At 39.3% G+C, this 11,088-nt stretch overlaps 2 protein-coding genes across 2 annotated transcripts in view; one reads left to right on the plus strand and one right to left on the minus strand.

The window, feature by feature from the left end:
• The window catches only part of TIPIN (TIMELESS interacting protein), a 14,327-nt gene extending 13,035 nt beyond the window's left edge, over positions 1 to 1,292 (plus strand). The window contains 1 exon segment of the mRNA XM_012644816.1: positions 1,252 to 1,292. Within this exon segment, the coding sequence (XP_012500270.1) occupies positions 1,252 to 1,292 (41 nt within the window).
• A 323-nt stretch (positions 1,293 to 1,615) lies between these two features.
• The window catches only part of DIS3L (DIS3 like exosome 3'-5' exoribonuclease), a 47,900-nt gene continuing 38,427 nt past the window's right edge, over positions 1,616 to 11,088 (minus strand). The window contains exons 10-17 of the mRNA XM_012644817.1: positions 10,274 to 10,521; positions 9,640 to 9,732; positions 6,805 to 7,338; positions 4,823 to 4,977; positions 4,544 to 4,722; positions 2,703 to 2,848; positions 2,120 to 2,294; positions 1,616 to 2,032 (exon numbers count right to left, since the gene is read on the minus strand). Of these exons, the coding sequence (XP_012500271.1) occupies positions 1,724 to 2,032; positions 2,120 to 2,294; positions 2,703 to 2,848; positions 4,544 to 4,722; positions 4,823 to 4,977; positions 6,805 to 7,338; positions 9,640 to 9,732; positions 10,274 to 10,521 (1,839 nt within the window). The 3' untranslated portion in view covers positions 1,616 to 1,723. The remainder of the gene's footprint in view (positions 2,033 to 2,119; positions 2,295 to 2,702; positions 2,849 to 4,543; positions 4,723 to 4,822; positions 4,978 to 6,804; positions 7,339 to 9,639; positions 9,733 to 10,273; positions 10,522 to 11,088) is intronic.

Below are 11,088 nucleotides of genomic sequence, written 5' to 3' on the forward strand. Positions count from 1 at the left end.
TCTATTTATTCTCTATAGTGTTCATTTTTATATAGATATGACTTTATAAATGATTAGTAGTTAATAAACAGCTTCTGTTGCTAGTGTGCCATTGAATGCCTTGTTTTCACTAAGTTGGGTGATATGTAAATATATATTGAATGTTAATCCATTTTTAAAAAATTGTCTTACAGATTGTCTCTGGAGGCTTTATGAAAGCTCATTGCTATTTAGTTCTGCAGTTTACACTTTTGGCAAATGTTTAAGGTTTGTGTATTTTGAGAAGTCACTTTAATACTTAAAAGTTTACATAAAAGGCTGATGTATTATCTGGCCCTCATGGGTGCTAGGGAAGTTCAAAGAATGCTCCTTGGTACCTTACTAACTAGTTGGAGAGAAACTTGCAAAGTATCATGGGGAAAAGTACTGAGAAGAACATGTACAAGAATGATATAAAGATTTAGGGAATAAGGAAGACTTGGAAATTGTGCCTATAAGGCTAGAAGTGTTAGGACCAGATGGTGAGAGGACCTGATTGGAGTTCTTCTGCCTGGTGGAGGGGTTAGTTACAGTTGAGAAGTGTCACGTTGACAACCAAGTTTAAAGAAGGTCTGGTTCTTGGCAGATTACTATGCAGGGAGGGGAAAGGCTAAACTAGTTTTTACAAAGGAGGAGGCTGGGAAGGTTAACTTTTGTAAGACTAGTGTTTGTAAGGAAAGGCTCTCCTCTTCCCTTGGGGAAAGGGGGGGGAGTGATGGTATAGAGTGGCTTCCATCCACAAAGCCGGGACAGGCATCTTGTTCCCTTTAGGCTTTCTGACTTCAGGTGGGGATAGGGAGTGACAAAGATGGTTCGAAAAGCCGAGAAGTTGAGCACAAGAACATGGGGAACGGGGGCTCTGGGCTTGCTGGGAACTGCCATCACGATGGGCCAAGAGGCATGTGCTTCCAGAGGATTGTAGCTTATTGCTGCCAATAGGGAATCCGCTGGAAGATGGAGCCCAATTTCAAGGTGCAACAAAGGCCTAGAGAAACCGCTTTCTTAGGAGGGCCTGTTCGGGGTTCTAGTCTCCCTCACGAACTGGATTAGACAGAAGTGACCGAAAGATTTAATTTGTCGGTGATGAGTTTGCTGGCAAAGTAACAAGTTTCCAACAAGGGAGAGGCCAATGCACCTCATCATCTGAGGAGTTCTCAACAAAACAGGAGTGTGAGAAGGACTTCCTCTGAAGTCCCTGCGCATCCCATCATGCTCCCTTTGCCCTATTCCCAGCTGCTGCTGGGGACAGCAGGGAAAGCTTGAGTCAGATATGAAACAGGAGCTTTAAAGTGGGTGTGGGGACAGGACTAAGTCTTACCTGAAAGTGACTGAAAACTTACCTGACAAATGTCAGAGGGGCCTATGACCCAAATGGCCCCATGTAGCATTTACTGGAAAAATAAAATTTATTTTGAAAGAGCTGATTTGAGACCGGATAACCAAAAATTCTGGGTTTTTTAGAAAGAGGCTAGCAGCCTGCCTTGCAGAGCCACCATTCACCGTCTACTTATAACTGAAAAATCATTTTCTGTAATGACCTAATCACACATTTAATGCAACTTTAATGAATGAGAACATTTTATACAGATGACACAGCTACCCAGTCCTGATGGGCTAGAGCACTGAGTGTCACACAAAATTGAAGTCTGAAAACATGGTAAAACATTCACGTAAGAAAAAGCTCTTTTAATGAAGTAAGAGTATTTCATATTCCACAATTGTTTGAAACATCCAGGAGAGCTAGGTCCCTTATCTCCTCTAGAAGTGTGTATAGGCTTCTTCCCTTTGTTTGACAATATTCTTGATACTCTTCCTGAATGAGGTTTACTTTGACTTCTTGGGCAAGCTGAGCTTCTTCCACAGATCTAGTTACTTCTTTCACTAATTCGTTCTTGAGCAAGAGAGAATTCTGATGAAAAAGTTCTGTATTTGGTATCATGTATGGTTTGTTACTTACTATTTCAAGTCTGATTGTATCAGAATGGCAGCGTGAGGCCTGTACAAATATTCTTACCTGCCATAGAGGAGAAGATACATATTACTAAATCATATTCTTTGTTCTTTATGTTGAAAACAATACTTAATATAAATACAGACTTACTGTTACGTGGTCAAACAAATGGAACGTAACAGATTCCCCTCCTGTTGTTGTAGAGGTAATTTTGTTTTGAAATCGTTGAAGGGATCCTGGTTTCCATTCACAATGGCTGTCTGGGCCACATGAGATTACTAAACCATCTTTATTTTTTAGATAAGCAGCACCTTTAATCCCAAACCTGAATCATTGCCGGAATAGAAATCCACAGAGGTAATGTGTTCTTAGTATGCAGACCATGTATACTTATCTAAAATGCTAGTTTTTCTTCTAGATTAAAAACAAAATCACTTTTCCTATGGCTAATAGATTAAAAACAAAATCACTTTTCCTGTGGTTTACCTCCAAATATTTATTTCACCTTAGCAGATGGAAACAAAATATTTTGCTAGATAAGAAAGTAAAATCCTAAGATTAATAGAGATGTACATATTTATGTACTCCAATCTCCTACTTCTTACTTATATACTGAATTATACGTTATGTACCTGTGCTAACTTTATAAATAGTTGCTTAAATAATCAAATGTCTGTATTCTACACTTTGAGTTTCATTATGATTTCTTACCATTGTGTTAGATGGAACATACCTTGGTATAAATACAAGTACACCATTCGTTCTGACTGAATAAATAACTCCATCAGATATGCAACGCTCATCAGTTTCAGGGTCTTTGTCTTTAAAGTACATGCACTGGAAGAGCTCAGTAGACTGCTTCTGAGAATGCTGTGCTGCCTGGAGGAAGTGCAACCCCAAAGCATTATAACACACTTCCCTGACATTTCCAGAAGAAACATGAAGTTCATATTCCCACAGAAACAATGTCTTTAAAAAGGTAAGATTCATTGTTTTAAAGCCACTTGTGACAAGCGTGATAAAATGGTTAGAGTCTATAAAACTATTAACATAAAAACTGTTCTACATTATGAATTAAATCAATTTTTGTGGGAACTTAGCTACCCAGTATTATCCCCTCAAAAATGTCTTAGAAGATGAATGCTTTTATAAAATGAAACTTGTTTACAGTTCATCAAAATAGAGGTTGCCAAATTTGGGATATGTCCATTTTGGATATAGGAAAAGTATCACACACATGTCTTACCTTTCTTTCCTTTCAAGCCTGTCCTACCGAAATCCTATTGGAAGTGTAGATTGGCACTACTGTTAAGGAGGACAGTTTGGTAATATGTATCAAAGTTTTATTTGTGAATACCTTTTGGCTCAGAAATTCCATTTCTAGCAATTTATTTATGCAGGCAATAATCTGAGAAGTCTTTGAAAGTATATATACAAGGTGGTTGTAAACTGCATTGCTTAGAGCAGCTCTGCCCAACAGAACTTTCTGCAATGATGGAAATGTCTGTATCTCTGTTGCCCGATAGGTAGGCACTAACCACGAGTGGCTAGTGAGAATGTGAAATGTGGCTAGTGTAACTTAGGAACTGAATTTCTACTTCTAATTTTAATTTAAATTTACATAGCCAACATGGCTAATGGCTACAATATTGCACACCAGAAAACCAGACTATTTGATACGGAAAATTATATTAAATAGTTTCTAATTTTCTGTATCACTCAACAGTCTAGTTCTATGCTGTGCCATCTTGTAGCAACTAGTAATAATATGAAGTAGAATATAAAGCAGCGTCTAAAATAACAGGCCGGGCGCGGTGGCTCAACGCCTGTAATCCTAGCACTCTGGGAGGCCGAGGCGGGTGGATTGTTTGAGCTCAGGAGTTCGAGACCAGCCTGAGCAAGAGTGAGACCCCGTCTCTACTAAAAATAGAAAGAAATTAATCGGACAACTAAAACTATATAGAAAAAACTAGCCGGGCATGGTGGCGCATGCCTGTAGTCCCAGCTACTCGGGAGGCTGAGGCAGAAGGATCACTTGAGCCCAGGAGTTTGAGGTTGCTGTGAGCTAGGCTGATGCCACGGCACTCACTCTAGCCCAGGCAAAAAGAGTGAGACTCTGTCTCAAAAAAAAAAAAAAAAAAAATCTATATTAAAATAACAGTGTAACTATTTTTATTGACATGGTGTGCTATCAATAACAGACGTGTTAAGTGAAAAAAGCAGATTTCAAACAGCAGGAATGATATTTTTATAAATAAAAATGTTAGCATTGTCTAGAATTGTCAATAACGGTTATCTCTGGGTAGTAAGATGATAGATGATCTTTCTGTCTTCATATCTTTATGTGTTGCTTGAACCTTTACAGTTCCACCTTTTGGGAAAAACATCTAATCTATTGTCAAATCTCCCAAATCCACATGTTACCTTAGAACATCTGTAAATGTATTGGAAGCACTGGTTAGAATATTCTATAATTTAATTTCTTAGAATATAGGACACTTCACTCTACTACACAATAAAGCTGATATTCTCTTAGCAGAGATGATGAATAAGAATTTTAAAATTCCTTCTTACTCGGTTTCTGTTGTTGATATGTCTGCATAATTCCTCAAGATCTTTGTTACTCAACAAATTTTCCTTAATTTCCATTTTTTTATCTTTTGAAATGGCTGCCATTAACAATCGGTGCACTACAATATCTGAATATCTTCTTATTGGAGAAGTAAAGTGGGTATATTTATCTAAAGCAAGACCTTCAAAAAGAAAACAGAAGATCAAAATAAACAACAAAAAAAATTCTTTTTAAACAACTTGCTGAGTTATAGCCACACGTAGGAAAATTTTATCATTCACCATAATGATGGAACTCTTCCTCGGCGCAGGATCCAGTGGAGAAATACAGTGCGTTAGACATAGCCTGCGTCGCCATAGAGCGCAGCAGCCTGTTTACAATAGGATCATTGGGGTCATTCGCATTATCCAGAGAATCAGCCAGGGTTTTATTGGACCTGACAAAGAACAGGAAAACCTTCAATTAGTCCCAAACAGTAATTTACAAGTCAATACTCTGAGAGGAACCCTTCACATGATCATCCATCTGAATACCTTCATGTGTGAATAAATTTATTTTGGACATATTTCAGAAGCATCTCTTTTCAACTACAGAAATCTAGTTTGCTTTAAAGTTTAGACAAAGAAAGTGTGTCAGAATTTAAATAAATTTCTTTTCTTTTCTTTTTTTTTTTGAGACAGAGTCTCGCTCTGTTGCTGGGCTAGAGTGCCAGGGTGTCAGCCTAGCTCACAGCAACCTCAAAATCCTGGGCTCAAGCGATCCTCCTGCCTCAGCCTCCCAAGTAGCTGGGACTACGGGTGTGTGCCGCCACACCCAGCTAATTTTTTTTTTCCTATTTCTAGTTGGTCAGCTAATTTCTTTCTATTTTTAGTAGAAACAGGGCCTCATTCTTAACAGAGGCTGGTCTCGAACTCCTGATCTCAAGCAATCCTCCCGCCTCGGCCTCCCAGAGTGCTAAGATTACAGGTGTGAGCCACCATGCTTGTTCAATAAATTTCTTAAGTAGTAAAAAGTAGTAAAAAGTAGTAAAAAGTAATATTCTGATTCATACTAGGTTAAGTTAGTGCTTGTGCATATTAGGTGGTCAAATACTTGTTGAATTGAATTTTTAAATTAACCTTAAACATCCTATACAGGTCAAAGACTGGACTTTTTCTTTTTTTTTTTAATAACAAGAATTATTGAGCCAGAGGAGTTAAAAATACAAAACAAACCTAAACCTGAGGAGCACAAATAAAAGAAACCTAAATTATTTTTTCTTTTTCTAAAGAGCTGGGAAGAAGCATTCTATTTATTTATTCTCAAAATAATTTTTAAAACCCCAAGAAACATAGAGGTATATTAAAAATAAAACTAATAATACAACACATAATTCAGTTGTATATTGTGGCTGGCTAAGACAAAGGGGGAAGGAGAGGTGGAGGACGATGATGAACAGAGAAGCAATGTGATAGGTGGTCCCTAGTGTGAGCTTTCAAGTCTGACGGACTTGGATTCAAATCCTAGCTCTGCCCTGACTGTTAAATTATAGGCAAGTTACTTAATCTCTCCAGACTTAATGCGCCATCTGTAAAATATGAATGATACTGCCATCACCTCAGCATTGTAAGGATTAATCAAGAGCACGGCCGAGAGCCCTTGGCACGTATGCCTGGCATGCAGACAGCTCAACCAATGACCACCAGACACACAAGCAAAAGGTACTATTGCCTGAAGGCAGAAGCAAAAAAAAAAAAAAAAAAAATCCATTTTCATAAATAAATGATATTTTAATTAGTACCTGTTACTTGACAATGAGATATTTAAAAAATCCTCTTTATACATCATTTTTAATGGGAGAAATATTTTATCCCAGAGATGGGGAGTAAAAATGTCTCATTCTATGGAGGGTGGTATAAATTTGCCATTGGTGTAGTGTCTTATGATACTGTCACAGACATATGCTGCATTTCAGGAAGTACTGAATAGGATTACTTCTTGGTATTTGCCTAAGGGATAGATGAAATTAAATCAAGGGTAATGGGTTCCTTACTTCTATGTTACAAATTGCAGTGGGTCAAAACTATGCCTAAATAAACTTGTTTTAAGTCTCTATACCTAACAACAAAGAGAGAAAAATATCTCTCTAAAAATGAAGACAGCCAAAAAATTTTCTATTTTTGGTGAAAGATCTGGCTGTTACATTTTAAGAACTGTAAGATAGATAAATGTACAGCACTCCCTTCCATCTTTCCACTCCCCTACCCCCTCAAAAGAACAATACCGTGTATCTATGAAGAAGCCTTTTGCTTTGGCACATTCCCGGAGTTCGGAAAAGAACTCCTGGTGTGGAGGAGGGTGTTGGCGCAACAAGGCCTGATGAGGGAAGCTCTCCCAGATCTTCTTGGCTACCCAGTGGTTGGCCAGGATCATGCATTCAGCCACCGTCTCATGGACTTCCAGGGGCTGCTTGGGGATGAGGTCATGAATGTTCTTCTTTTCATCCAGCTGTACGCGAACCTCTACCCCTTCCAGTTCCAAAGCACCACAACAGTCTCGCTTAGCTCGGACGTGGCGAGCTATGTCAGTCAGCTTTCCAATTGCCCACACTAACTCCTCCAGCTTGTCTTGTCTGCTCTTTTCATCCAAGTCTTTGAATTCTGGAATATCGTCAACAACGCTGAAGTTTCCATCCAGTAGTTCCTGGGCCGCTTCATAGAACAGTTTGTATGCTGATCGAATAATGGTTCTGCCATACCAAACTTTCTTAATTTCGTAAGAGGTTTTATCCAATTCCCACATGACACTTACAGCATACCTACAAACACCAATAACACTGACAACATCATGATGCAATTCTATTTTTGAAATAAGCAGAACTTGACTCTAAATGTAACTTGAAACAAATGACATTGCTATAGGTTTCTGGTCCAATTTCTCAATCCAACCACTCTACCACTAAATCAAAAAATATTTTAAATTAAAACAAAGTTAGATGAGGTTCTACTGAGCTCTGAACAAATTTGAAATGACTTCACATGTGACTACTACAAACCCTACCTTATAGTTCTCTATTTTGATTAGAATAGCACAGCCCTGATAGAGTCAAGTATGTTTAGCTCCTTAGTAAACCAGAACAAAGCCTTTCAAATCCTACAGGTGATTCTGAACTATGATATCAATATTTTTTTTTTTTTTGAGACAGAGTCTCACTCTGTTGCCCGGGCTAGAGTGCCGTGGCGTCAGCCTAGCTCACAGCAACCTCAAACTCCTGGGCTCAAGCGATCCTCCTGCCTCAGCCTCCCAAGTAGCTGGGACTATAGGCATGCGCCACCATGCCCGGCTAATTTTTTCTATATATTTTTAGTTGTCCAGCTAATTTCTATTTTTTTTAGTAGAGATGGGGTCTCACTCTTGCTAGGGCTGGTCTCAAACTCCTGAGCTCAAACAGTCCGCCCACCTCGGCCTCCCAGAATGCTAGGATTACAGGTGTGAGCCACCACGCCTGGCCTGATAACACTCTTGATGATAGGTTAAAGTTCATTTACTAAAGAATCGCTTTGCCACCAGATCATTTCATTTAAAAAATATACATTTGCAACACATAAAAAACAAAGGGCTAATTTTCCTAATATGCAAAGAGGTCTTACAAACAAATCAGTAGTAATAAATCATGAACCCAAAAGAAAAACAGGCAAAGAACATAATGTAGTTCACAGAAAAGGATGTTTAAGTGATTGTTGAAGATACAAAAAATGTTTTAACTTTACTCATAGTAGGAGAAATGCAAATTAAAACTACTCTTAAACACCATTTTTCATTTATCAAATTGGCAAAGATGAAAAAATACAACATATTGTGTTGGCAAGGCTATGGGGAAACAAACACTCTCACACTTGATGGTGGGAATATAATTGGCACAACCTTTAAGGAGGGAATTTGGCTTATAATGATCTAAACACAAATGCACATACCCTTTTTTTCTTTTGTTTTTGGAGACAGGGTCTTGCTCTGTTGCCTGGGCATGAGGGCAGTGGCATCATCATAGCTCACTGCAACCTTAAAACTCCCCCCAGTGCAAGTGATCCTCCTACCTCAGCCTCCCACATAGCTGGGACTACAGGTGTGTGTCACCACACTTGGCTAATTTTTTTTTAAAAATTTTGTATAGACAGGGTCTAGCTATGTTGCTCAGGCTGGTCTCGAAATCCTGACTTCAAGTGATCCCCCTGCCTTGGCCTCCCAAAGTGCTAGGATTACAGGCGTGAGCCACCGTACCCGGCCACTGCACATACCCTTGACACAGAAATTCCACTTTGAAAAATTTCTCCTTCAGATATACTGTACTTTTTAAAAATGTGAAATGACATGTTCAAAGCAATTCAATAGTTTTTTTGGTAATAGAAATAATTAGAAACTATCCAAGTTTCCATAGATAAGCAATTGGTATTAATATGGAACGATTTCCAGGATACACTGTTTTAAAAAAAAAAGGAAGGTGCTAAACAGTATGTGTGTATGTGTGTGTGTGTGTGTGTGTGTGTGTGTGTGTATCTATATATATAGCCACCATTTGAGTAAAAAAGAAAGATCACATATCTACATTTGTGTGTGTGTGTGTTATATCTAGAAAAACACACAAGAAATCGGCAACTAAGGGAAAATGATAGGAAGGAGTCTTTCATTAAATATCTTTTGGAAAGTATAAATTTTGGACTATATGATTTTTACTACCTAGTCAAAAATAAACATAAACTTTAACTACAACAAATAAACAAAAAACTCAAGTTCATGATCCTCACGCAAAATACCTTCAACCAGGGAATGTAGACTCATAAAGCATCTGTTCTCAGACTTGAGCTGACTTTAAAAAGCCAGCAAGAGCGGGGGAAGCAGCCTTACAGCCAGCAGAGAGAACAGAGAGGAAGGGAAGGCTAGAGAAATAAAACTGCCTCAAAATAAGGGTGCAGGGGGGTGGGGGGGTGGAGGGGAGACGCAGAGTGGGGCGCGGGGTGAGGTGGTAGGAGCCTACCAGAAAGAAGAAAGAGGCCAGAAGCAGGGGCATGAGAAACCACAGAAGGGCCAGGGCAAACTTGGAAGACAAAAACTATAAACTCACCTATCAACGCCTCCCAGGAGGGAACACAAATCAGCGCTGAGGACGGAGGGCAGCATGTCGTAGCGGCGATCTGCTAGATAGTAAGTGGTGGCCCTGCGAATGACACACACGCGGGCAACATGACCTTCAACAGCGCGAAGCAGAACCGCTGACTGCGTGGGCTGCGCTGAGGCAAATGGCCAGCGTCTCGGTACAAATTCCCCAAGGCTGTTGCTGTTCCATAAAGTGCAGCAGACTGGGTAATAAAACTATTCCCATGGTCCCGTTTTTTCTAAGTGATACTGCTTTGGGCTGATTGTTCTTCCACCGATACAAGGAAGACAGAAAAAGTGACAAGAATCTTATTTGCATGAGAAAAATTGAAGGGTAATGATCCAGTATTATGTAAAATAGTATATTACTACATGAAAATTTAACCCATTTCAATTTGGCAAGAACAACGTGTGGAAAGGTTATGTTAAAAAGGAAAGGTAAATTGATTATTTTTGTACAGGAAAAAGGGTAGCGGCCCTCAACGTTTTTGTCTGCAAGGCATCTCCGAACTGCACAAACATGAGATCTTTGTTTTGAACGCACAGATACAAAACACACAGTCACGGACACACAACCGCGGTGCTGATTCGAACAGCATTACCTTGTTCTAGCTTCAGTGTCAATGTAAGAATTTAGAGCCACAAAGTGTGTCACATCCGCAATGTGGACCCCAAGCTCCAGGTTGCCGTTATTCAAGGTTCTCACTGAGAGTGTGTCATCCACATCTTCACAACCTTGGGGGTCAATGCTGAACACAAGATGGGTATTCCTCAAGTCTTTGCGTTCTCGTTCCTCTTCGGGACTCACCTTCCAGGGATTTTCTGGTGTGTTCACTGGCATCTCGCACATCTGTATGAGAGGCCAAATATTCAGCAATTCATGCACCACAAATTGCTATAAAAATCTACACTAATATTCTCAATGTGACTGCATAGAAATTTATTCATTCCCAATCACCTTCTGCATCAACCTGTTTGCTTCTCCTGATCAATAATTACTTATTAGGTACCTCAGATGTCTCAGGTGCTGTACTAGGCTCTGGAAAGTCAGGAGTCAACAGGAAAGACACAGACCCCACCCTCAAGTACCCTTACCGTCTGACAGGAAATGTCCTGCACCTTCTACCAGCCTCCTTACTGACAGGGGCTTGGAACAAAAACAAATGGGTGTCTTATAAGAGTACAACATGTACCCCGTTTTCAAAAGATTGTATGTCTAAATGTAGTTGAGCATTTAAGTCAAGCCCTGAAAAAAATCAACATGTCTCAAATATTAAAAGCTTACTCCTTCAAGACAATTTAAATAGGAACAATCTAGGGCATTTTCTCTCCATTATTACCTGTTTAAGCCATCAATTTGCAGTTAAGTAGGCTAAAAGGGAAGACAGAATTCTAGTCCTATGAAGTCTAGCCCACA

This window comes from Propithecus coquereli, unplaced genomic scaffold, assembly GCF_000956105.1.
Source record: "Propithecus coquereli isolate 6110/MARCELLA unplaced genomic scaffold, Pcoq_1.0 Scaffold221, whole genome shotgun sequence".
Lineage (NCBI taxonomy): Eukaryota > Metazoa > Chordata > Mammalia > Primates > Indriidae > Propithecus > Propithecus coquereli.